The sequence below is a fragment of the Perkinsus marinus genome (assembly GCF_000006405.1).
Source record: "Perkinsus marinus ATCC 50983 genomic scaffold scf_1104296955652, whole genome shotgun sequence".
NCBI classification, from domain to species: domain Eukaryota; phylum Perkinsozoa; order Perkinsida; family Perkinsidae; genus Perkinsus; species Perkinsus marinus.
The window spans coordinates 9,188-36,457 of NW_003207738.1; the positions used below are offsets into that span (position 1 = coordinate 9,188).

The 27,270-nt window shown below is 49.2% G+C and overlaps 5 protein-coding genes across 5 annotated transcripts; 2 read left to right on the forward strand and 3 right to left on the reverse strand.

Moving 5' to 3' along the window:
- Window positions 1–2,851: 2,851 nt before the first annotated feature.
- On the forward strand, window positions 2,852–4,317 carry Pmar_PMAR004999 (serine-threonine protein kinase, putative; the record flags this gene model as incomplete). Its single annotated transcript, XM_002775704.1, has 2 exons — window positions 2,852–3,967; window positions 4,021–4,317. The coding sequence occupies 2 exons, from the start codon at window positions 2,852–2,854 to the stop codon at window positions 4,315–4,317; spliced, it is 1,413 nt and encodes a 470-aa protein (XP_002775750.1).
- Window positions 4,318–5,142: 825 nt separating this feature from the next.
- On the reverse strand, window positions 5,143–6,004 carry Pmar_PMAR005000 (conserved hypothetical protein; the record flags this gene model as incomplete). The annotated part of the gene is made up of 5 exons (XM_002775705.1): window positions 5,143–5,420; window positions 5,467–5,635; window positions 5,685–5,784; window positions 5,831–5,917; window positions 5,974–6,004. 5 exons carry the CDS (start codon window positions 6,002–6,004, stop codon window positions 5,319–5,321), a joined length of 489 nt encoding a protein of 162 aa, XP_002775751.1. The 3' UTR covers window positions 5,143–5,318.
- Window positions 6,005–6,521: 517 nt separating this feature from the next.
- On the reverse strand, window positions 6,522–7,481 carry Pmar_PMAR005001 (hypothetical protein). The gene is made up of 2 exons (XM_002775706.1): window positions 7,396–7,481; window positions 6,522–7,352 (listed from the first exon to the last, which is right to left on the reverse strand). The coding sequence occupies exons 1-2, from the start codon at window positions 7,449–7,451 to the stop codon at window positions 6,842–6,844; spliced, it is 567 nt and encodes a 188-aa protein (XP_002775752.1). The 5' UTR covers window positions 7,452–7,481; the 3' UTR covers window positions 6,522–6,841.
- A 3,971-nt stretch (window positions 7,482–11,452) lies between these two features.
- Pmar_PMAR005002 (hypothetical protein) lies at window positions 11,453–23,469 on the reverse strand (the record flags this gene model as incomplete). Its single annotated transcript, XM_002775707.1, has 13 exons — window positions 11,453–11,630; window positions 11,673–11,812; window positions 11,861–12,099; window positions 12,148–12,226; window positions 12,273–12,436; window positions 12,509–12,646; window positions 12,696–12,750; window positions 13,021–13,340; window positions 13,479–13,592; window positions 14,010–14,022; window positions 14,950–15,167; window positions 15,969–21,756; window positions 22,168–23,469. The coding sequence occupies 13 exons, from the start codon at window positions 23,467–23,469 to the stop codon at window positions 11,453–11,455; spliced, it is 8,748 nt and encodes a 2,915-aa protein (XP_002775753.1).
- A 3,085-nt stretch (window positions 23,470–26,554) lies between these two features.
- On the forward strand, window positions 26,555–26,980 carry Pmar_PMAR005003 (hypothetical protein; the record flags this gene model as incomplete). The annotated part of the gene is made up of 1 exon (XM_002775708.1): window positions 26,555–26,980. The coding sequence occupies one exon, from the start codon at window positions 26,555–26,557 to the stop codon at window positions 26,978–26,980; it is 426 nt and encodes a 141-aa protein (XP_002775754.1).
- Between the last annotated feature and the right edge of the window lie 290 nt (window positions 26,981–27,270).

Here is a 27,270-nt window from a genome sequence, read left to right on the forward strand (position 1 = left end):
CCTCAGCACCTGGGCCAATTTTGACCAGTGACACGTCTACCGGTACCTACCCTGGCACTCTACCATATGCTGGATCCAGTTCTTGTTGGTCAAGCCTCGAGAGAAGAACCTGAAGGACGGAGGGAGTTGGAGAAGACTGGACCTGAAGCACTCGCAGCAACTTGAAGATGGCGAGCCTCGAAGTTGGATCTGGACCGAAGCTCTTCGGATTCTTGGACGACTCAAGACTGAATCAAAGGGATGAAGCGGCGGCCAAGGAGGAAGAGTGGCCGTAATTAAGTCGACCGAGTTCGCAGTATAAGACATGTCACGATGATTTGTTGTACTCGCATGACTCGGTGTATCATGCTTTATGATAACTGTATTTTCCGAAAAAAAGTCGCTCTCCTTTGCTGCATTGTATATTCCCCCGGGGTGTTTTACGCGCTGGCACTTTTGCCCAAGTGTGCTTCGCCCGCACGTTCTTGTTATTTTGGCAAGTTGTGCTCACTTGCTGTTAAATATGTTTCGCGTTGTAATTATGTAGTCTGGCACCTTTTATGATGTTCCTCCATGAAATATACAAATTGGCAGTTGCCGGTATGTGACAACGCTGCGCTACTTTTATGTTTCGGCTGTTTGCTCTCTTGTAACTCACGCCCTGCGGGAATATATACTAGCGTTTTGCTAACTCGCTCAAGCTGCGTCTCTGTTAGCGTTATTAGCAAACTTACCCTTTTGCATTATTCGTACGAGTAATATACAATCGAGCAAACATAGTTATGGGATAGCATTTCTCGTTCGATTACGGTATTGCGTCTTATATCCATTCTGGTGCATGTTCATGCCCTGTGCACTTACTAAGTATCTATCAGAGGTGTCACACCTCGTGTCTCACTTAGTACCGGATCAAAGCGTGATAGCACTCTAGTGAGATATATCATTCAGTCTGAAGACAGCGCGAGTTATGATCAATGCTGAATACCAAAAACATGATTGCTCTTGCATGTCGCGATTGAATCAGATGAGATAACAGTTAAATTGCGTCCCCCTCTTCGAGTATCCACTCTCTATTTGCATCGTATCAATTGTATCTCATGGTTCACTACGATCGTACGTATTGACGACTCAACAATACTCAGAAGTTAAATCCTTAAGTAGGCATTAGGTAAGTATTACGGGCAACTTTGACATTCTACACGAGAAACGTTCACTCACGGACAGTGTCACTCATCAGAGTGCTTTCGTGGAGCTATTATTATGGACTGTGCAGAGGTGTCGAAGAATTGTACAGGGGTAACGCAACACGGACAGAATTACTAAATATGAACTCTACAGCACTCCGCACACAATATTCACTCCCGGGAACCACTAAAGGGCCTTCATAGAGATACTATAAAGGGTTGCATGAGAAGCATATTGAGAATCGTCCAAATTTTCTCTACCAATCACCGAGACAGCTACTTGTAGCAGCTACAACAGCTGGGGACCACTGAGGTGCCTACCTTACTGCGAGTGTGTACTTGTTCGCTAGTCTCCAGTGATGGGAGAAACTACTTCGATTCCTCACGCTCGTCCTCTTTCGACCGCTTCTGCTGCAATTCTTTTGCCGCGTGGCTCTCATACTCCTCTACCAATAAAATAACATTGTTGTTAGGCGAGTACTTTCGCACTATCTCCTCACATCTGGTACCTCGGAAGAACTTGTTCAGCGCCGGGTAGATGCGAAGTGCTAACTTAGCACTGCTAAGCCAGCCTGCCTCTTTCCTCGATAACTTCGATGTTCGCGAGGGGCATCTTTCTCCAATGACCAGTATTTGCTCAAACTACCGAAGAGCATATCGGTTCGCATGCAATAGGCCACGTAGGGATCAGGATGCGTGTATGAAAGCCACGACACCTCGCATGGGCACCACTGGGGTGCCTGCAATACAGCACTGCACTGCAGATGAGTGATCCATGTTGATCCAAATAAGTGATCTCGGATCACTCAGTACGAGTAATTCCGCCCAATACGAACTACCATGTAAACACAAATCCTCTACTTGAAAACATAATACAGAGCATAGCAAAAGTTTTAACCACAATCCCAATACCACCAGTGTTTTCCCTTCACTACTTCTGACACTACTTTCGAGTTCCCTCTTTGAGCGTCTTTACTATCGACCTACTACCACTTGCAATAGTCCATCCATCATTCTCCCAGTGCTGCAACTATACTTATCTATATCGACAGAACCACAGAACTTTGCAAAAGAGTCACCACTCAGAGACTTCGAAACTATAATGCAATGCTCAACACAATCACCAACAACCCACCAAGGTTCGAATCTCGCGTGCGAAATTTCAATTTCTTCTTCCGATTATAGAATTGCAAAAATTTGCTCCATTGCGGGGTTGCCCATTCGTAAAGCGGAAAGTTGCTCCTCTGAAATGTAGCAATTTGCTAAATAGTAGAAGGAGCAATTTATTGGTTTGCCCCTTCTTTGAGCAAAATTGCTCAAATTATTACATAGTAGCACTTCACATAGCGGCAACTTTTATATATTCTAGCAATTTTCTGAAATATAAACTAGCAAACGATATTCATTCGAGCAGTTTCTGTTATACAATACGGCAAATTTGCGTATTTGTAAAGTGAATTTTGCTACTTTGCTCCTCTGTATATCAGCCATAGCGTTCTTACACACTAGCACAACAGCAGAAGCCGCAGGGAATATACATTCCAGCTAATTGGCACTGCTATTTGCTCCTTTGCTATTTTGTAACTGAGCCGACTTGACTACTAGCTAAGTAAAAAAGCGCTCGCCTTGGGGATCGATTACACCAGCGTCGTCAAGAAAGAGGATGGTCATCTTCCCAATATAACAGTATGCCTCATCGTAGTTATTATAGTAGTCGTCGTGGTGGTCAATACGGCATGCATTCCTCTTATAAGCCGTACTATGCTTCTAGTTGGCACTCGCATAAGTGGCGACGGTCGAGGAGTCGATCGCATAGGGGTACAATGTCCACGAGATGGTCCTCAAGAGGTTACGATGATTACGGTAAGAAGAGTAAACATTACTATGACACACAGAGCTCAACAACAAGTTACTCTAGTGAGACTGCTGGTAGCAGTGTATCGAGTGATCATCCTCCAGCTAAGGGCAAGGACGATGATATTGTACACTTTGAGTGGAAGAAGGGTGACAGATTGGGTGACTCTGGTCGCTACATTTGCATGAAACATCTGGGCGATGGCACTTTCGGACGGGTCATTGGTTGTGCTGATACTCTCTACGACAATCAGATGGTAGCCGTGAAGGTCATCAGAGATGTTCAACGTTACAAGGAGTCCGCTGAGATAGAAGCTGAGATACTTGAACGGTTGAATCGTCGTATGGACAAGCTCGGCTTGACGCACACTCATACTCACATAGTGCGGTTGTATGAGACGTTCTATCATCATCAATACTACTGTCTGGCATTTGAGGTCCTCGGTTGCAGTCTGTATGATCTCATCAAAGCTAACAATTATCGAGGGCTGTTCATCACGGACGTACAGGCTCTTGCTCGTGCTTTGTTCAAGTCTTTGCAATTCTGCCACGATGAACTGCATTTGACTCACACTGATTTGAAGCCCGAAAACGTTCTTTTCATGCACGCTACGACTAAGCGCGATGGTAGTTGCTACGAATTGGAGTCGGCTGATCTACCTAGACGTTTGAGGGGCTGTGATGGTAGTTCGAGACGACGTACTAAGCCCTATCTCCGGCCCAAATGTGACAGGATGAAGGTCATCGATTTCGGAAACGGTACTTTCCGTGATGACCATCATAGCTCGGTCGTCAACACTCGACAATACCGCAGTCCCGAAGTTATCCTCGGACACGGTTGGAGTGAAGTTTCCGATATGTGGAGTGTCGGGTGTATTCTGATGGAGGCATATAGTGGCGAACTACTCTTCCCGACACATGACAATCTTGAGCATCTTCACATGATGGAAGTAAGCTCGGTGTGGTTCTTGCTACGCCTTATGATGATTGTTGTTCTTTTCAGAGAGTACTGGACCGGAGATTCAGCTCGAGTTACCTCGGCCGTTCTAATTCCGAGTCTAAGGCGAAGTTGTTAACGCTAGATCGACATTCTCAATGGACTTTGCATGGCATCCACGACCACAAGCATTTGCAGAATATCCAAGACTGTCGTCCTCTTCGACGTATGGTAGCTCCTGGTCACGAGCTCCTGGCTGATCTCGTGGAGTGGTGCCTTGAAGTAGACCCGTCACGAAGAATCACGGCTAGTGAGGCACTCGACCATGAATTTATGCGTATCGACTTCACCCACAATGAGTAGTCGCCAATCTTGGTATTACCGAATGAGCCGCCTTGTACTGATATTTGCTGCGGGCGCTATGGCATCAAGGATTAAACCATCTCATTGTGATGATAGCGTAGCTTGTATGATTGTAATATTCCTCTGTACTACTGCTCATCCTCCCTCACTACTACTAAACCCGATAGTTATACCGGATATTCACTCGTAGTACTTGTGCAGTAAGTTAACGTGGAGTAAGCGGGAGAAGCGACTCAGCCCAACGTGGTTCACCAATGGCATGGCAACGTGTTAAAAAATCGTTTTCGAATTCCCTTGTGGGTGAGTCACTTGCCTGGCGAGGGAAAAGCGACTCGATCCAGGGAAAGTCCGTTACGCAATTTGATCGTCTGACATTAGTGCCTTCTATTTGGAAGGGCTTCATCTCGGAAGTTAATATGAAATCACTCGGTCGAAAGCCGCGTTCGACCAAGCTCGTCTTTAAGGAGCACTCCTTTTCTCAAGCAAATCCGCGAATTTTGCATTTCACATGACTCATTTGTGTTTCAGGCTGAAACTTAGACAAAGCTTAGGTATAGTCATGAACCACTAGTCACACTGAAGTGAAACGATCATATTTGTCACCGTTACTCGTATGTGATAACAGGTGACAGATTCGCACCTCTCAACCGTGCAAGTATGTGCAAGTTGGCTGAATCCAACAATTTTTAACCTCAAATTCCAATGGGATAGATCCGTCTCAAGAACCGTAGGGCTATTCAATTCCTCGCGTTCTCTCAAGTACTGTTGGAGGAACAAAACATCTTAATACGGGGGACCAACTATATAACTCAACATTTGAACGCTACAAATAGGCTTGAAGTCCGTTCAGCCAACGGTGATTGTGTTTAGTATGACGCAGACACGCCATGACGAGGGTCACTCTATACTTGAATGAAACTCTCTTACCGATTCGTACGCAAACCAATAAAGGGATATGCACGACAGGAACTATGAATGCATTGGACTCAGAGCTCATGTGGTTATTCGTCAGGAGAGCTACTCGAACAGTTGTTCTCACGAAGTATCGCTATAGCTTTGTCAGCCGCGTCCTTCGTCAACCCTATCACGGGGTCTGTCCGTACCTTATAGGAGGACGATGAACATACGGACCAGACAAGGAGAACCCACAAAGTGTTGCTTGAAGACCTCCGCAATAAGGCTCGTTTCATTGACAACGAGATCGGCATCGTCGATGACCACCCAACCATCGCTGACTAACTCCGAATTAGCTCCGACGAATTCCATGATGAGATCCATCCGGTTCTTTACGTCCCGCTTGATGTCAGCAGCGATCCATCTGACACAGCAATCTGGCAACAACCCGGGTAATCGACGTTTCTAGTCACCGTTTGAATGGTGGAATGCCGTAACGCATAAGCCTATCTTGCAACCTCTGTCGAGTGCTAGGGAAGAACCGCCAACTCGATGATAGGACTATAGAAGCACCTGATGCGACAGATGAATACACCTTGATTGAGTCTAAGCTCCTCACCAGTGATGCGAACTATTCTACTGAGCTGAAGCATACAGGACTCCTTCAGGCATTCCATCGCTTCGTTATCTTGTGGGGCATCCTGACCTAACCTGATAGTCAAATGTTAAACAAAGACCAGAGGCGCGCGTGCATGGTCTCACAAGGGAAAGGGATGTAGAACTCCATCAACATCCAAAAAAATGACACGATTAAGCTGGGGCATCGCACGTTTTGCCTCCACTCGACCGTGATGGAAGTTGATGGAAAAAATCAATTAACTGAAGGACGCAACTTTAGTGACTGATCGGGACAAGATCACAACTAATGAGATCAGCTTGTGAGATGACACTGCGAACTGCGGTTGGCTAGCGCTATTCGGTGCGTTCTATCTAAGGCTTTTTGAGCGAGCGGACACCTCTCACCTCAGCGGAAAAACCTGTATATGGGCTACTACATGAGTAACATGTTACACGTGTCGATGACCATCAGAACATGACTGGGGTAATTTAGGGGAATATATTATCGGTTCTTGTTTACTTCTACCATGAGTAGTATAGGAATTTCCACAATGTAGTGGGAGAATTGCCGAACTCGGCCAAGGAAACTAAACGTACATTCCAACTCTTCCTCTCCTAGACAGATTCGAAGCTTAGGTACACTCAGCCTTCTCCGATGGAACTCCCACAACACAACACCAGCACAATTCCGAAGATCTTCGACGATGACGAATATGAAGAAAATTTTGAGATGAACGATTCGTATTTAATATGAGACATAATTGTACTTCTACACGTATCAGTACTGCCATCGTATTCGAAATTATAACAAATAGCCGTACGAGGCCCCACGACTACCGTAGTGAAGCTGCTACAAAGCGACGGCTCGCACAAATGCGTCTGGAACTGCATAATGAACGGGAAGAGTGTCGCGACCCCAACCCGTGACTTGACAGAATGTGCACAGACTTGCAGCTATGAAACTGACTGTAGTAAGGCGTAGCAGTAGAGGTTTTTTTCATATATAGCGAGTCTAGTCTCGTGAAGGCATCAGAGGCTCTCTATCCCCGCCTGTGTGACGACCTTCATCTTCTGCTTGGAGTTTCTCCGTCTCCTCAACCACCGGCTTGTGCTTCGCTCCGCTCAAGCTTCTTGCCCGCTTTTTGAGCTCATAGATAGGCGGGTCCGGGATATCCCCATTCTGCAATGCAATGCTCTTTGGCCTCGCATAACGCGATGACTCAATCTCTCTAGTATCCTCAGTGCTGTTGTTGTTGTTGTTAAATACAAAAGCTCCTTCCACTCGGAACTGATCTTGATTCCGATACTCCTGTGATGCATCGATCGTTATAGCCGGCAGCACTTTCAAAAGATTGCTCTTCAGCTTTTCGCCAATTCCACCACACCAGTGACCACAGCTTCCTCTCCTCGTCCTTGTCGTCGTCGTCGTCGTTGTCGTCGACTGCGTCGGTGCACGAGGCTTCTGCTCCTCCACAAAGGCGTCATCCACCGGTAGAGGCCCTTCTTCAGGGATCATCCCCAACCTGAAGAACACAATGAACGAGAGCGCGCCATGCTGCGACTCACTGCATTGGATGTTGGTGTCGATCTGAAGAGAGGTCCCCTCTACCCGGCTTGGTCATACAAAGTTGATTAAATTGTCAGTCTGTGAGATGGAGGTACCGAGATTTGAACCCGGGATCTCACGATGGTCAAACAAAACACACAACCGTTGCAAGCAATTACGTGACTGAGATGATGGTGACAATGTACTACTGACCTACTCAGAAGCTAGATATCGATTATGACTAGTCGGCAACGATAGGAGGTTCCCAATTAAATGAAAGAGACCATGTGGTACGTTCGAAAAGATTCGAATACGAAAGTTACAAAACCTGTCCAGCAGGCCTTAAACGACCAACCACGTTGATACAGAATCGTCACCCATCGCGAAACCACTCATAATGCTGTCGTGGTCGCGTCAGTAGACTTTTGCAATGAACTGTACTGACCGAAATCTTGCGAAATACAAGAATCTTGCGCTGGTGGGCGTCCATCGTGAATCGCCATTTCAATATCACTCATATCAGTTTCTTTAGGAGTGCTCAGCTCAGACGACCGCGCGCTCGTACTCGGCAAGTCCTTAGACATTCCGCGTCGCCGCAGTCGTTCACGCCTCGCTCTCGCACGATGACACCACCACCGTTTGATTCGAATGTATGGGGGGTCCGGAAAGTTCACTTCCACATCAACACCTTCCCCAAGAGTTGCATCCAAAGTCAACGTAATTTGCCTTCCGTTATCACACCCCGGGTCCTCCCTTCGCGGCGACTCGCCCCTAGGAGTGAATATGAAACTCCCTGGCATCTGCAATTCATCGTCACTTCGAACATCGCGGCAAGCATCGATCGAAACCGCGCTCATGATTTGCCTCATTGAATTCTGCCCGGCCACAGGATCAGTTTCAGTCTCCAGCCGAGAACCAAGAGAGGGTAATGCTGGTGGATCCAACACGGACACATCTTCACCAACCCTTCTCGGGTCGCTCTCATCCTCCACACAAGCGACATCAACCGCTGGTGCTGGCGGTAGACTAGTAGTGCTACTATGAACGTGACCCTTCCTAGGTGATAGTAAGAATACGCCGAAGAACAGCACTGCTGCGGCCACAGCGAACAAAGCCAAGCTCCACGCTTCCATCTGTTGGAACTCCTTAAACACTATGCCTCCAGAAATCATAGATGCGAATGTCCAACACACTTGTGTCAGCGGTACCACAAATGCCCCCGGGAAAATTCGTAGGGCTCGATTCAAATGAATCACCCAAAACACTGCAGCAAACACCCATAGAAACAAAACCAGGAATGTCCGAGGCTGATAGAGTTCCGAAGGCTCCCCTTCAACGATGCCAGCCGCGAGCACAACTGCCAAGACTTTTCCAGCAACAACCGATTGACTGCCGAATGATGCCGCTACAGTACTGTATAGGAGTGGCAGGAGGAAGCGGGTCTTACGCCCTTGTGAGCGAGGTAGAGAGAGCTCCCATTGAAGTCGATTGACCTTCGGAGAGTTCCGAGGCCAGAGGACAAACACGCCAGTACGCAGCCAAAATATGAATGCGAATAGCGAGCAGATTCCAAGCAGACTGCAGAGAAAATACAAATGAGTAAAAGAGAAATAATAGTCGTGAAATATCTCATCAACAGAATTGGGATTTTCCGTTTCGAGAGATGCAACTACGAGCAGTACTATGGCTATGATAATGATGACAGTGCCCGTAGTGTTACTAATATTAAAATTTTCACCAAGTAGGAACCTTGCAAATAGAAGATTGGATACAAACTGTACCGCTGAGACTCCAGCTAACAGAGATTGCGGCGCAAGTGCAAAGGAGCTGAAGGTGAGGACCGAGCCAATACAGAAGAGCAAGAGACCGATCTTCAACCATGGGCCGAAACCACTGCGAACTGATGCATGGTATTTCATAAGGACTGTACCGAGATTGATAGTCACAGCACCGGCGATGTTGATGCATATACCGAGAGCGAATCCCCATGCTGTGGTCATTAAAAAGGATAGAAACGTAGCCCTACATTAAATGGTAGTGGTCTTGTGACCAGCACTAACTCTACTCCAACTAGTGGTCCTGTGACCAGCACTAACTCTACTCCAACTAGTGGTCCTGTGACCAGCACTATCCCTACTCCAACTAGTGGTCCTGTGACCAGCACTATCCCTACTCCAACTAGTGGTCCTGTGACCAGCACTACCTCTACTCCAACTAGTGGTCCTGTGACCAGCACTATCCCTACTCCAACTAGTGGTCCTGTGACCAGCACTATCCCTACTCCAACTAGTGGTCCTGTGACCAGCACTATTCCTACTCCAACTAGTGGTCCTGTGACCAGCACTATCCCTACTCCAACTAGTGGTCCTGTGACCAGCACTACCTCTACTCCAACTAGTGGTCCTGTGACCAGCACTATCCCTACTCCAACTAGTGGTCCTGTGACCAGCACTACCTCTACTCCAACTAGTGGTCCTGTGACCAGCACTATCCCTACTCCAACTAGTGGTCCTGTGACCAGCACTACCTCTACTCCAACTAGTGGTCCTGTGACCAGCACTATCCCTACTCCAACTAGTGGTCCTGTGACCAGCACTATTCCTGTAATATGACTTTTCGTGAGCACATACTGAATTTTGAATACTTCACAATGCTCCCTTGAATTTCTACCTCTTGAATCGCGTCCAAGTTATCACCAACCCCTTGATACTACCTCGAGATCGTCCTGCCACCGCCCCCCCCCCCTCAGCATCAGCATATGAACTTTCCAATAATCAATGCAATACCTACCCACCTCCATAGTAATACTGTCACAGACCGTCACCCCATTGAGGACGACTAAACATCACTTACAAAATCGCCAGAATGGAAATTTCACAACATCATCGAACAGATGTCGAACAGAACGAGCCGTACTGCTCTCCTCAGCTTCCTTCACTAAGCATCTCGCTCACCTAGTGTCGCCCCACAAGCCGTAACGTCTTCCTCCGACACGAATCGATAACAGTTTCTACGCCTGCTAAACTACCACTTGTTTGAAGCCTCTCCCAGTCGAACACACTGGAGCGTTCACATTGCCTATAACTCAAAACTATCTCATCAACTTGGCCTTGGATTCAAGTTTTGCTGGTTCCCCTTTCATATTATCTGAATCACCGACTATCTACACAATGCCGAGCCTGGGATTCGAACCCGGGACCTATCCCGCGCTATAAGAACGAGCCCGACAGATAGTCCATCAACTTCCAGAGCTAAGTTCACATGACATGTAGCAAGCTTCGTCATTTCGCCGAGAAGCCCAGTGCTCGGAGCAACGCAACGTAGGTGAGTATGTTTAAAAATGTCTTTATGGTGGACCCGTCGAGAATCCGATGCCACGATTCGAACCTCTGTCGGCCATCAATCCAATGCGAGTACTATCAGGTACACCGGGAAAACCTCCATAGAAAGAGCTCGACTATGGAGTCCGGCAAATCAGTGTCAAATCCGGTCATTTAGCTAGAAAGTATCATACAGACATGTCCAAGGTATGTGGATCTCACAAAATTGGACGAAATCATTCGAAATTTGGACGTTCGAGTTGCCTCTCTTTGTCCTCAACTTGAGAATCTCAACCGATGATCGTCCCTGAGGCTCATGTATGATCGTGATAATTCAACGCTGTTCGGCAAACCATCATCTCTGCACTCCAGGAGCCGACTGAAATGCTCTGATTTCTGTGAGTCCATCCTGCCCTATGAAAGTGCCATTAATCAGCCTACCCAGCATTTCCTGAAGATGTTTGCGCCGAGCGGGACTGCGTCACCAAGCCACTATGTTGCTGAGTTCATAGTACTCCCCAAAAACCCAGAATCATCCATCGAGAGAATTGATAGCACGCAAGCCGCTTGCGGCAAGCGATCTTGAGCGGGATCGTATCGGTGATACTCATAGCGTGATGGTAGTAGGCCTACAACTAACGAGCTAATTTGTCAGGAAGATGACGGACAACTTAGACATTTTTGTTCCGATTCCAGTCTTTCTAGCCACGACTATGTCTTACGAATTCACTCTAACACCAGTCAAATAGTTTTTGTTTCAATGAGCTGAATAGTATGTGCGAGAGGAAGCCATTGTCGGCTCATTGCTCATCGATAGTTCAACCTTCATGGAGCACTTCTCAACGATATGAGAAGGTTCAGCAATCTTCTCTTGTGATGAAACGTCAGCGTTTATCGACTCCGCCAGGTCCTTGAGGAGCCGGTAGTGCTCCACCCTGAAAAGCCCTATACATCGCCACCATATGGCAATAACCCACCACAGCTCGAGCCAGACCTTGGGAGTCATGAGCTCCTGTTGCGGGGCTACAAGCTCCCTAGCCCATTTCAAGATGTTGAGATGATTCTGGGCGGTCTCCTCCGCGGTTAGAAGATCCGTCATGACCTTTTCACAATGGAACTGCGACATACGAAAGTCCCTTGGATACCGAGCCCAATCGGAGCTCACTGTCAGCTTTTGCATCGCATGGCTATGAACCGTCCGTAATCGTGTGTCAACAGAAACGCCGCTTTCCCTTTCAAGCTGGGATGCTAGACTGTCTATCTCATGCAGCAGAGATAGAAGGAATTCCCTGAGATGGACGTTAGTGCACTGTCTTGGTCCCATGAATGGAAGTCCAAACTTGGTATCCAAACGAGGTTCACTTTTGTTCGAGTCTATTGAAACTGCCTCTTGGTAGGCCGCGACTGCAAGAGGAACTCTTCAACAGGAATAACAGGCGTCCGTGTGGCTACCGAGCGGTTGTAAGCGAGCTTGATCGAGATTGATGGGATATTGCTCTTCCTTCGCAATGTTACTGACCGGGATCTCGAGCTGACCGCTTGGATATGATCTGGCGACAGCCACACAGGCCGTTCACCTTCCTGTCCCACCAAGCCGCGGGGAGTTCCTCCACCCCGTCTCGAAGGGGGGCGAGATGGCACACTCCTGTGTCCGTGCCAGGTCTCTCATTGATTGGGACTCGCACGTGGCGCTGCCGAATGATCATACTAGACTCTCTCATGTGTCTCAATAACTCCTCACCTAAGAATTGGCCAGCCGTGAGACAGGAAGAAGAATTACTCATAATACTCCTCGAGTGTTGATCTGGGTCACCAAGCTTCCCCACTTCATGAAGGCGGTAGTCACACTCTTTACAGAGCCTCGCTTCATCATTCACGCACCATAATGTGGAACAGTTGGTCTCGCAAATGTCACAAGGAAGTCCTTGCAGGAGAGCTGGCGGTGGCCGTCCTAAAGCGACGCCCATCGAACCAGAACCAAGCAGAGGAAGATGGTTTACCATCGAAAGGGCTTGCCGCACAAGATCCCGCTTCCCCCGAGGATGCGACCCGAATCTGAAAGCGTCCGCCGACGCAAACCTACGTGTCGCTCATACTCGTGCAATATAGATGGGGAGGAGTTGGGACTGAGCATCTCTGATGAGGTACTGGTGAGAGAAGACCCAGGGGCACAGAAGAGGATGGACATCCAGCACGAGCTGTTCCTCATCTCTCGACATCAAGTACGCATCGTACGGAGCGATTACACTAGCCGGTGGCGGGCAAGACTCCCCCGAAACCTAGTGAATTCGATCAGACAACTACTAATTGGCTGCTTTGGCTGACCTCAGTCTGACCAAGACGGACTTTGCATAGGACAACCTCGAAGAAATCGACGCCCGACCGTCTGATGAGGTCTCGGGGAGCTGGCAGCTTGCGATTCCCAAGATGGATTCGGAAGCTGCGAACCTTGAAGAGGTAAGTAAATGTGTCCTGGAAGTACTGTTGACGCTCAACTCCGACGAATCCGTGCTGAGCCACGCGTCGGATTGGCATCCTGGGTGGTAGCTCCGTCGCTTCGACCGATGCAACGAACGAGCTTTCGCGGGCATCAGAGTCGATCCCCGTGAGAGATGCATCAAATGCGCGATTGAGGTCGGGATGCTCTACGGCCCATAGGCTGTTCAAGCCCACTCTGAATACCAGTTCACACGTTCCTACAGACGCTGAATGTTCGATTGGTAGGGCCTTACTTAGAACTAGCTCGATAGATGCATTGAACAGCCCATTCAACAGCTCCCCACTCGTGAGGATTCTCATTGCGCCTGACTGGGCGGCAAGTGGATGATACGTATCCCATATCAGATGGCTGCACGTCGGTGAGGCCGCTAGGGTCCTGTCGAGTTGACGATTCGATCCTGGCGATATCGGTCATTCACTGTGGAGAAATACCCGTACAGTAAAAACCTGCCAGGGTCCAATGGAGAGAGACTCCACCCTTGAGGACATAGGAAGCGCATGACTACAGCTGGCTTCCCAGCGTTATTACAATTGCATAGACCTACATCTTTGTTAATACAATCAATCTTCCCGGCTGGGGCAGCTGTGCCACCACAAGATACACCTCAGCGCAATCGACCGCATTCCATGGCGTATGAAGATCACATTCGCCGACGATCAATTTCGTCGACACGTCCAAAGTAACTCCAATATGGACAGTGCTGCCAGGAAAGCCAATTTCCCTCTGGGGCAGATATGCCATTTCGGGACTGATGCTCATCAACAATGGCACACTGCCACTGTCTTAGCAAAAATAGTACGTCCCATTATATTACCGAGATGGCATATCTGCCCCAAGCAGAATTCACCTCACAACGGAACTGAGTGTCCCGTTTTGTCGATATAAGGCCTACTCACGACATTCATCCTCCTGTGTCGTGCGTCTGTGAAATTGTCCCTGCCAAAGTACATCCAGAGGTCGCATCGCTGCCCCAAGCGGAGTAATTAATCGTAACAAACTGAGTCCAGAGACGGCATAGCCGCCCCAAACTGAGCAATTGGTCGTACCAAACTGGATTTATAGGTGGCATAGCCGCCCCAATGGAAGAAATTGACCGTACTCAACTGGATCCAGAGGTGGCATAACTGCCCCAGGCAGCGAGGACCGGAGAAGATATAACCGAGTTACTCAGCCTGAGTAAGCGGCAACGAGGCAGTTCGGAGTTCAATTGCGCTTCCTGCATGCAGTGATCTTGAAGATACGTGTCTATGGCATGATCAGCACATAGTCACCATTTTGTTATAGTCTCTCCACCAAACAACTGCGAACACAGAGCAGTGTATGCGATTGAATCGGCATCGGGCAAAGAGAGCACTGAGAGGGTAAAGTTACAGCGGAAATGCCGACCGCGGGTAGATAAGTATTCATCATCATAATGGTGTGGCATGCAATGTACTAGTACACCTCTAAGTTGATCTGATCGTCATCACGAGGAATGGTATAGAGTTAATGATGATAATCATGGTAATGTGATGGGCGAATTAGAAACGAAAATAAAGATATATCACTATGATCGAAAGTTGAGATGCTGGTCAGTGGCTGAAGTTGACTGAACATCTAGGAAGTGCTGTCGATAACTAGCAGGAGACTCGAGCGGAGGGCTAGCAGGGTTACCCAAGACGACTGCCCCACTTGACACGATAGGCAGGCTGGATCTCAGGGCCAGTGACTGATTTGTATGATCGCATGAGAAGTAACGACGATGCTCAGCTTACTGGGGGGCCCCAAAGAAAGTATATCATAGTGATCATGGTCGCTACTAAGGCTAATGCGAGCTTGAGGAAGAGCTGACAACGCGCCCTATATCGAACATCGCTGTTGTCTTCCTCGGGCGGGTTACTGCTGTTCGAGACAATACTGGACTGGGCCAAGTGCTCCTCGGCCAGTAACTTACACTGGACTTCGCTATCACTTTGATGACTTAGTGAGGCACCTGAGGGGATGTACTGACAGGTAGAAGTGAGTCTGCTCGATGGTCGATGGACCAGTAGTCGTAGAGTATACTCATGCCATAGCCGAATCAGCACCGCCGGTGCATATATTGCTCCGAGCGCAATGTGAGCCGAAATCCATCGAGACGCCCGTGTATATTTGACGCGATGAACCAGAATCGCAAATTTACCATAAGGCCTCCTCAACCGCGATACGTCGTCCAACGGAAAGGCTTTATATACTTCACCAGAGAGAGCCTGCAAACGGATGACTCGTGTATAGAAGAAACACACGAGTTCTCATCAAGGCACCTTACCTGTTGCGGTTGACTGGACTCCTCTTGTAACAGAGCGCTAGAGAGCGAGGTGTTGGTAGACAGAGCTGGCCGCATCGAGAACGGTTCGCTAGACATGACGAGCGCCTAGGATCAGGTCGACCGAATACTAGTACAGCTCCCTCCCAGACGAATTGAACATAATAACTCCACGGTGAGGATAAAGTATTCAAAAGAGGGAAGACAGATATGGTATAGCAATACTCCAGGAGCTGTAATATCATTTATTGTGTGATCTCGAGGGCGGTGGACCGGGTCCATTAGCAAGTCGATGCTTCCTTGACTGGCTCGAGTCCCTAGGCGAGACCGGCATCCTCGGAGCAATGCTAGTGTTCGCAGGGGCGTACTTCCCAAACAGCGCTCGAGCCACTTCCTCTCTCGATACAATATGCTCACCACCAAAGTACTTAGGCTTCCTCGAGAACGGATGTAGAACCACTGAGCTGAGAGCTTGATGAAAGAACCTACTGCCCCATTCATCGAGACAATCTCGCCAAGTCCACAGCCTCCTCTTCCGGACATAGTGACGAACCTTCAGAGACACGTCCTTGAGAGTCATCCTCTTACTCTTATATGAGAACAGAGCGTTGATGTCACCGAATCTAATGTACTTGAAGAAAATGAGCTCTGCCGGTTTATCATTTTTGCTGTCTTCTTTGGTCTTGAATCGATCGGACAAGGACATGTCCTCTCCAGTTGGGTCCAAAAAAATGAAGGCATAGACCTCCTCAAACATCTGTTGAGTTGAATTGACCACAATAGGCGCCAAATTTACTGTAACCGCATCGTATATGTGCCATCTCTGACCATTGTGCTGCATGATCCGATCCTGCCCTCGGAACTGCAGCAGACTAGTGCCTCTCGAATGAGCCCCTCGGATGATCTGCATACCCTCATTTCCAGTCACAGTGATGTCTCGGAGCTCGAACGAGAACATCATAGGATGACCCGGATCAGAGTGAGCGAATACGTGAGTGCCTGCAGCCTCGTCCAACTTGAGCTTCAAGAATACACTATCGGCGTGAGCAAGATTCATTGTGAGCTCACCAACGGAATACTCGATCACCAACTTGGACCCCGATGGAGAACCATCACCAAAGTCCTCTGATACCACATCTGAGATCTCCGACCGGAGCCTTTTCAGCTCGCCAGGCGATATTCGCTCAGTGAGTGTCACTGGCGCATCAGAAGGCTCATTCGACGGCGGGACACTGCGAGAGATAAGCTCATCGTCACCAGTGTCAGCGTCATCATCTTCATGAGTACCAGGACGGTATAGCAAACATTCCGTGATGACCGAAACAACCTGGTGGAAGGAGAGATCATCAGCCGCTAAGAATATCCGATCAACATAAGCTTGCACACTGGAGTCGCCAACAGGCAGGATGTCTGCCGTACCACGCAGGGTAAACTTAGACAACTCCGTGACAGACGTAAGAGTGTCACCATACGAGCCACTCCAAGCAACACCATACGGCTTAGTAGAACCCACAAGACCACGTAGACCATCCAGAGTAAGCGCCAACGTAACCCTAAGATTGCTATTGCTGTCGACCACGGTAGTACTGGTACGATGAGCACGGACCTCGGCAATAGCCTCACCAATACAAAGCACCAGCTGAGCCCCATTAGGGAGCTTGCCAGCAATAGAGTCATCTTCTCTCTCGTTGATGTCCAAGTCGTCGTCAAAGCCAAGCTCATCGTTAGTTATGATAGCCTTCGCAATTTGCTTCCAAGGATATGCACCAAGACGAATCTCCTCGATACTAGCAGCCGCCACCGAGAGGTTGAATGGTGGTAGAGGTGGCAAGGGAGTATCATCCGTATGTTGCCGAATCCACCAAGTCCAGCCCTCTCCAGGGCGATAGTCTTCCTCATAAACAGCATGACCAGCCAACAGTCCACAACCACACTTGAACTCCTCACCACACGGGGTACTCGGTGTTGTGGATAGAGTAGAGGTGTCCTCGTGCTCAATCGTCGCCGCCTTGCCATCAGCAGCCGCAGCGTAATGACAGTTAAGCTGAACATCGCTGACTCTGAGGACCGCTGAAGCACTTCGACCAACGAGCATCACTGCGCTCCAGGCCTTCTCAATGCGGACATGCAGGGGCTCTTCTTCCACATCATCTTCATCTTGGCCGTCACCAGTACCCTCGTCCCGACTTAGCGCAGCCTCAGGACGACGAGCCAAAGCCTCGGCTAGACGCATCTTATCATGATACTTGAGGCCTTCGACAAAGCGCGCCCTCCACCTGTTCATCATAGTAAAGAACTGATCCACATTCAGAAGGGTCATTCGCATACAACGTTGTATGACCGGCGACCAGGATATGCGGGTACCATGAACACCCAAGTAGAGCAAGGCGACTTCGTGAGGATCATCCGAGACTCGGCATCGACCCGCCCCGAAGGTCGGGACCAGATTCGAGTGCAACGTCAAAGTGATATCCTCTATCTCAACAAAGGGTGCGACGTTACGCAGAGGGTAGGGGTTGTCCCGAGGCGTACAAAAGGCGCAGTGTCGTTCAAAAGCCGGTGTAAGGCGATGAGGTCGGACCACTTCAAAGCCGATAACTCCATTACGGATAGAGCCAACAATGCTTCCTGTGGCACATGAGGAATCAGTAGCAAGACTGATCTCTGAGGCACCACAGCGCCAAGCACCGCACTTGCAGGTGATCTCCGATAGTAAAATGTTGAAGGCCACCCTGAGGTTGCCGAAAATGGCACTTGGTGACACGCCGGTGACACTAGTCGTTCTCAAACGTCGATGCATCGTACGAGAGAGAGAACGCTTCTTCTTCTTCCCCGACTGGTTCAGCGACACCCGAACGTTCTGGCCATTGATCTGATAGAAGTCAGCCGGCGAACCGATAAGCTGGAGCACCATAGGGATGTGGAATTCGGGCACGACACACAGGCTGAGCCGTTGGTTTCCTGTTGATGCTGAATCCCGAAACTCGGCCGACCAAGAGATGCACACCGGAGGGTCCACAGTATCCCGAATGGCATCAGGGGAGCTCGGCAGATTGTGCACCAACAAGCGGAGTTGAACCGAGTTCACATGAGAAATTGAAGAACCAGCTCCCCATCTCATAGTAGGGTTGGTGAATGCAGCATCAAACTGGGCGTACACGGGCTTGTCCAGAATGCCCTCACCCATAGAGTACACCGCAGCATTCTCGATGAGGCCGGGCTTGAGGTCCTTCAAATACTTGAGCCCTTTCATAAAGGCATTTAGTTTGCCGATCAGGACCGAGTCGATATCCCACGAGTGAGCCTCGCTACCCTTACTAGAAGTGCTGCTAGACGAGGCTCCTTGCTCGAGACACCAAGGCTCTGTGAGCCAATGGGCCAGGATAGGATCTTGCGTGGGACCAAGAGCTGGCAAGACCAAGGCTGGTGACCCCGTAGCACCGTGGGTGTTGAAGACCAAGCGAGCCGAGATGGGGTCAGCCGTAAGGAGCTGTAGCGGCTCTAGCCCACGGACTGCCCAAGTGAAGCACATCCCAGAGAGGAACTCGACCGAGAGTACCATCCTCAAGGGCTCCGGTATGGGCCCTGGATCGGGCTCCTCCAACGGCGTCAACACCGGCATAGTGCCATCACTACCACTCCGAGAGGCTCTCTTGGGCGAGGGCGGATGTAACCCCAGCGCTGATGCTAACTCGTACTCAACCAACAAGTCCTCCAGAAGATGCTGCAGCTCCCCAAGACGACATGAAACCGACAAGGCGTTCTCAAAGGCTGCAATCTCCGGGCTGACCGATTCCGTGCCCAATACCACAACAGCCCGCGTGCCTTGATCCAGCAAAGCAAAGTGAGCTTCTGGTAGACAGGCCGTGATGACTTTAGGAAGCATCTGGACAATCACTGCCGTAAGGGTGCACTCCATCTCCTTAGTGTCCTCCAAATAGGTAAAATGTATCGCCTCTGAGGAGAGGCAAATACCCGATTTCTCCAAAGGCTCGGCCTCGTGAACATCATCATCATCGAAACTGAATCGTCGCTTTCGACCCGTTGACGGATTGCCCAATAGAAACCTCATAGCCCCACAGAGGTCCACAGCCAAGTCCTTCAGCGGCCCTTTAGGTGGACCAGTACTCGTGAATTCACGGTCAAAGGCGTGAAAGGCCTCTACCGCACCAGCAGCTAATAGCGCCGCTTCCCTCACGCTGCATTCAGCCGTCAAAGCCAGCTTCCTATTGCGGTCCTTAGACTTACGGACCCACTCAGGCAAATGGGTTACCCACAAACGGAGGGTTCGAAGGACCCTAGGAGGCTCCCCTTCGTATCGGGGCGCTGGCCGGCACCAGTCTCTGTTGACCTTTATGTCATCCAAGGGGTCGTTGAGGTCACTCCTATGACACGACACTTTCACGTGGATGTCATTCCGCATGTACAGACACCCAGCAATAGAAGCCCGACACACCGCAACGTGCATGCTGTCCTTGGTGGGGCCCATGGCTAACTCCAAACTGCCCATCTTGAGTGGAGGGATACCAGGGATAGGAAAATCAGCAACCACGTTTGTGCCCACAAAGAGCATCGACTTGAACTGAGGCGGGTCCAAGAACACTCGAGTGCCCGTATCCACGACCTCAGGGAATCTATCAATATCATGTACAGCAGCTTCAATGAGATAGTTGATGCACCCGAAGAGAGCGTCATCAAATTTAGTGACAACATCGCTGAACAGAACCGCTATAGGTAGGGCCCCACGCTCTGGCCACTGGGCAGAGGCGTTCTTGACAAAATCTGGCACGACAGGGAAGGGCCCCAAGGGCCTCGACAGCTGAGGAAACACAGATAGAGGCACCCAAACGTCGATCCCCTTAGCCGTGATGAGCTTTTGATCAACATTATCAAGCCCGTACAGGACGGCGTTGTCCACATGTACGACGAACTTCCACAGTTGGTCGTCGAACATGAGGAAGCCGTTCTCTGCCACGAGACGCTGACCAGCTTCAATTTGAATTTCCACCGACCGTGCACGCAAGCGCACCCTTATTGGGTCCGGAACATACCGGTACGGTACTGCCTCCTTGGTCGGGGCTCTACGGCAGAGTTCCCATGCATAGTACTGCTTCACCAACTCGTTGCGGCGTACGATTTTCCACGGCTTTCTGATGGACTTGAAGACGTCAGTCATATGGTCGATCGCCTTGAACCAAGCCACGAAACTCTCCGGACCAATAAGGCCCCACAGCCGGTCCATATCCACGTCAATGTAAATACCACGCCCATGCACTTCAACATAATGCTCTTCGGCGGCCGGGTCCAGCCTGAGTGCTGTTTTCCGCACACCTTCCAAGTCGATATCGTCCAGCCTCAAGGAGGGTATTTTGATATCATAATCGGGCCAACTACCCTCTGAATGCAGCACACCTGTGAGTCTCTCCCCCAGCAGTTCACAGCGACCAACGGCGAGGTCCGACACGCTCACGACCAAGGAGCCCAAAGCGAAGCCACAGTTCACCGCTGGCATGCTAGGGTCTATAACATCCTTCTCGGGATCATCACCAGAGACTTCGGGATCGGGCTTCAACATGAGATGGCCGAAAACCAATAGGGTTTCCCGGTACAGCAGAACTGGTATTTCCACGCGGAGGGCCTCGGCGACAATCTGAACCTCCGGCGTTGGCCCACTATAGTTGAGATTCACTGAGCAATCGGGGAGCCGTAGGACCTCCCATCGGTTGGGCTCTATACTAGACTGACCGTCCAGTTGAATCAACCTCCATTTCAGTTGAGACACGGGGCCGGCCTTGGCGAGATATAGCTTCTCTATAACAACCCAATACCGCACTCGGCTGAGGTCTACGCCCAAATGATGACCTGGCAATGTGAACTTCACCTTAACTATGCCGATATTGATGAAACAGCTCTTGTAAAGGAGCTCCTTCCACCAGGAACTCTTGCCAGAATTCGCCGGCCCTGCTCCCTCTCTTCGTGGACTTTTACCGTCCTTGTTGGCAATCTCGAGAATGTCCACATTGACGTCAATCGAGGGAATGACCAAACCGAAGTGCCAAAAACTGATACTAAGCGGGCCGACCTTGGCCCAGATCCTCGTATTCTCATCCGCAGTGCTGATCTCCACCTCCGCTCCGCCTCCCGATGGCCGCTTTAATGACAAGTCACTTAGACTCCGCCTCAGTACGATTTTCATCACAATTTCCAAAAGCCAGTACACGGCCGATGGGAAAACGAAGGCTATGAGAGTAACGCACACAGCGGCAGTTAGAATTGCCTTCAGTGGTAGTAGTATGCAGTAGGAGAGACCCCAAAGGGCCGCATTGGAGAATATTGACGTCAGAATATTTGTCAAGACTTAAAATTGAAAGTAATTATACACCAACGCATTATGGAAAGCACTGAACTCAAGCCGCCAAGGATAATGAAATGGAGACAATATTGATAAGGAGAAATTGAGGTCCCTTGGCACTACCGTGATGGTAGCATGAAAAGACCAACAGACCAAGTGAATGTTAACCATAATTCTCCCTGGCTATACAAACGCTATCTATATCTCACTAGCTTTCACCTTTATATTAAACCTGCTCAGATTCTCAGTCGACGTCGGCTCCGGTCCAGGAACAGAATTGGATGTAGTAGTAGTAGTAGTAGTAGTAGTATTAGTAGCATTTAGCGCTTGTACTACCTGCATTCGACAAGCGGCCCTCGCCGCTCTACGCTCCTCCAACAATGCCGCCGTCTTGTTCAAAGCAAACTGTGCTGTAGTAGTTTTACTCTTATGCTCACGTCGTGACCGTCGAACAGCGTTCATAGCATCCTCATACTCTGTGGTTTCTACCAGCCAAGAGTGGACCAGGCACTGCTGGACCGATGGCCGACTCACTGAATCGGACGCAGTCATGGCCTCCATGAGCTCAACACCACCCGGGGAGACATTACTTGCCATCCTCCCTTCACCGTCTTGTAGCATATGCTTCAAAACCTGTCCAGCCGACCAAACGTCGACCTTCTCGTTGTAGGACGACCCAGAGGATACACCTTGGTGCCTCGACAAGTACCGAGTCAAAGGAGACTGCTCATTCTGACCGTCCTCATGAAGAGCCTCGCCATTGCCACCGGCGAAGACCTCAGGTGCCATGTAACCACAAGTGCCAGTCGGCGTTATCATTCCGCTAGTAGAAGTAGCGCTAGACACTGCCGAACCCTCCTCACCACGAATACAAGGCTGGTCGGAAAACCCAATCGGTGTGGATTGGAATTGACTGGCGATGTTGAAATCTATAAGTACAATGAGAGACATTTCCAGCCTGCTGGGCTCCACCGCGACTATGTTCGATGGCTTCACATCTCGATGACAAATATGTTTACTACTATGTAGGTAAAACAAAGCGTTCAAGAGCTGCCTCAACACATTGCGACACGCCGCTTCAGAATATGGACCCGGTATCTCCTCTAGAGTTTTCCCAGGCACATATTCGAGAGCGAGATAGATCTTCTCACCCAAGTAGAGGTTCACCGGCCGTACAATATTACGATGATGTAGTGTTCGTAGCATGTCGAACTCACGCTCAGCAAAACACTCCATTTCGCCTTCGCCACTCCGCATGTACTCCTTAATGGCGACAGTAGTGGTAGGACCCGGCGCACGGCTAACGGCACGCCATACTGTACTGGAAGACCCTCGCCCGATTTGCTCAATAAAGTCATAGTCTTCGTGAACTTGGATTTCTTCCTCTTCCCGCTCCATGAGAACTTCGTAAGCACTCGAACAAGTGAGATTCAAGGCTTTCTGGGTTACACTTTCAGCCTTGCTCCCCAATTTGCCGCTTTTTCTATCAGATCCTCGCCCATGGGCAGAGTGACTCTTCAGAGGAATAGCCTCCGATAGTACATATCCATGAGAGTCCAGCATAGGCGACGACGGTGGTAGTGGTGCAGCCTGGACGTCCGGAAGCTGGATCTTGCGACGCTGTCCTAGTCCAGGCATTATAATGGTTGACAAGGATATGAGGGGATTACTATACAACCTGGAGAATACTACTCACAGTAGGGGTAGAAGAATTTCGAACTCCATCGCGTACGGCAGCGGGGCACGCGTACATAATTTCGTGGCGCGTGACAGAATCTCGTGGATGTTGAGTTTCAGCGGCGCTCTCTACTCGTCGTGCGATAATCTTCCAGCACTGACAACAAGGCGTCTATACAGCCTTTAATCATGGTCCGAGGTAGAAGAACATAACGCCCCTTTACTATTAGCGGTGAGCCGACCGGGCTGTGAAAGTCGAAGCGTTCGTGGAGAGAGTCGTGCGTCAAGGGCTGGATTAGAATGCGATTGTGGACTCCTTACTAGAGGATGAACGTAGTGTAGTGTCATTCACTTTCACCTTTGTCAAACTTGAAGTTCAAGTTTGACACGTTGCAAGAATATGTACTTGTCAGCCCTAGCCATTCTTACTGAGTATCATTCGGACTTACGCGCTCATGATGATACAGGCTGTATCATACAGCGATGCAACAGAACGTCCAGGAACGTCAGGGATTGAAATTAGATGAACGCTATCGTAATGATAAAACTGCTGCTTGGTTCGAGTGAGAGATCAGCTCCTTGAGAGGGCACGATACCACAGCGCTAGGTGAGTATACGTCCGCGTTCAGGCTGGTTCGCAGTACGTCAATTGAATGAGGCAACTCGAGTACCTTGTTGTCAGCACCGAGGACCTACAATCGCCTTGAGTAACAGCTATATACGAAACTTATTTTCGGCTTATGTTGAGGGCAAATGATGTTAGGCAGATAGATGTGGTTGCTATATCGTGTAAAACATAACGTTTTCTGCAGGTCCGAGGACGGTACAGTTTGCTAGGAGTCATGACAGGTCTCGTGCCTGGGTGCCATTTATTTATAGAATCGTTCATACCTAGAGGAGGCCGAGATCACAATCCGCGTCTCATCTTTTCTCATAGGATATGGGCCATATCATATGGCTATTGGGCTTCGTTGAGACTGTTGACTCGTGTTGATAGTTGCACCAGTTGGCTACGAGCAACACGCGTTGTTACGGCGAAGAGAGCTAGTGTAAGCAGAGAACGTCTCCGAGAATCCAAGGAGCGTTCAGCACCAGCTTAGCTGGTCCAGCTATGAGCCTCCAACAGTCTCGCCAAACCATTAGCCAATATTGGCTCAGAATTAGATCCGGAACGGCGCGGCGCTAAGATAGAGCTCTTCAGCCCTTTTGAAGCTGGGAGTGGCATGGACTGCTCATCAATATCGTATGGGTTTGTACAGAAGAGAATTGTCAGGGAGAAATGATAACTGTCGAGCTGACAGTGAGTTTGGCAGGGAGTTTTAGTCTACTGGTTTTGAGTCAAAACTTTTGACGCGTCTGTTGGCTTATGAACTCGTTCACAGTTTGTTGGTATTCCCACTTGAGCTCCGGGACAACACTGTGACGGAGAATGAGGGTATGTAGATTATTGGCGGAGCTCCTTCGAGGAGCACGAGTCTGCTGCATGTCGGGTCGGATCATGTGGCACACGGCTAGACATGGCACACATACGATGCAGTTACACAAAATTTGAATCCTATTGCGGTCAGTTCGAGGAAATTCTTTCATTTTCTGGACTCAACTGGAGGAGACACGTCCTTGCCCAGTCGATTGGAACACTTGGCCCAGTCCAATATTTTCTCGACCAGCAGTAGCCGCGCGAGGAAGAGCAGCGCTGTTTGATATATGGCGCGTTGTCAGCTCTTCCTCAAGCTCACATTAGCCTTCGTAGCGACCATAATCACCATAATATACTTTCCGTGAGTTCCTCCAGTGAGCTGAGCATTGTCGTCGCCTCGCATGAGATCGTACAGACCAGCCGATCGAACAGAGATCCAGCCTGCTGGTCGTCTTAAGTGGGGAAGTTGTCTGGAGACTCCAGACTGGAGTTACCCTGCTGGCCCCCCGCTCGAGTCTCCTACTAGTTATCGCCACCATTTTCTAGATGTCCAGTCAACTTCAGCCACTGGCCAGCATCTCAAATTTCGATCACAATGATATTTTTGTATTAAATGAAGATACAGTATGCGCCATGATGGCGCCGCCATCTAAAGAACCGGAACGGTTGTGCAGGGGTAACTTCTACAAAAAAGCGAGTTTGGGCTTGAAACTTTTTTTGTATATTACTGATATATATACGTATTGCTTGGGAGGGGACAGCACCCGATTTTCGAAAAAAAACGTGAAAGTTAAAGAAATTGTCTGGGATTCGAACCTGCGACGGTCGCAGTGCGATCTACCTTGCACTTTCATATATTCATGATATTACGACACGCTAGAAGATAACACACAACACGCGGTACGCTAGAAACAATGTCGAAACATAATACAAAGCAATCTGTCTTATAATTATGTCTTCTATTGTTAAATCAAGTCAAGAACCAACTGAATCGAATGTATACCATTTCAACACATAGGGGCGGAAATTTTCCGCCTCTATGTGTTGAGCTGTGGTCGTCGTCAGCTCTGACAGTCATGGCACAAGTAGGGTTGTATTGGTTGGAAAAGGTCGTTCGTAAAAAGGCCGAGCTTACGGTAATCATCGATCACGTCACTTGGTGACGTGACTTGGTGACGTGACTTGGTGACGTGACGTGACGTGACGTGGAGTGTTTATGGAACGGTACGTGATATGCGTGCCTCGGGTCGGGTTGACGTTGAATGGGATGATGAGCCCGGTACGATTGAGACTCTTGATCTTTGGGCCTGCCAACATAAGTCGGCGCTATGAGGCTTGCTTTTTATTACCTAGAATAATCAGTTCAAGTTTATAACCATTGAAATCTATAGTATGGTAAGTTTCGCACAGGTGACGCCACTGACTTGTGCATGCGTACGGATATTCTACGCTAGAACACAACATGCGGGCTCAGCACAATCAGTTCGTGTTAAGTACCGTCGGTACTGTACCGAGAATCTCTCCGTAGCCATCTTGGCTCGAGTTCGAGTTGTGTTGTGATAACCCTCGTTAATCCTATCATGGCGACCGTCTTGGACTCAATTTGGCACTCAGTTAACTATCTGTAACATGGAAGTTCTGCATCTCATTACCAGTCTGATCATCTGCGGTATGGGCGTCCGTGGTCATGTCGTCTACAGGCCGTGCATCGACGGGTTCCGACAATATGGAGAGTATATCATCAGAATTGAGTTCAAACTCAAAGGCAATGTTCTCCTCACCTATCAGGAAAATCCTCTTGGACCTGAGAAAGTTTACACATGCGTGTATCACTTCGACCCAAAAGAGAAGGAGATGGATGAGGGGTATGTTCCAGTTCTTTTCCTGGGTCCCGAGTGTCAAAGACTTGTGAAGGACTCCAAGGGCAGACTCAACGGAGATTCCCTAAAACCCTTTCTCACGTTCCCCAATCTCGACTACTTGTACATGAAGCTACCTTCAAGAAATTCTACGGCTCTGTATAAGAATAAAGGCGCTTGGCCATGCCCCGTTTAAGCTAATGTTTATCCTTATGAGTTGGTTCGGGAAGGACCGAGTGAGACTTCGATGCCGATGATGAGTCGCATTGCAGGATTTCACTCGGCCAGTCCCCTTGTACTCTTGGCTACAGCTCAGTAGCCATTCATGTGCTAACATGAAAACATTTTGACAGTTCTGATCATATTCCATATTGATGTGTCGAACCGATCGGCATACGATCTAATAAGGCTTCGCCATTTATCCATTAGCTCTTGTCTCACGTGTACTCACCATCAGACTTATTGCTAAATGGCTGGGGCTCACGA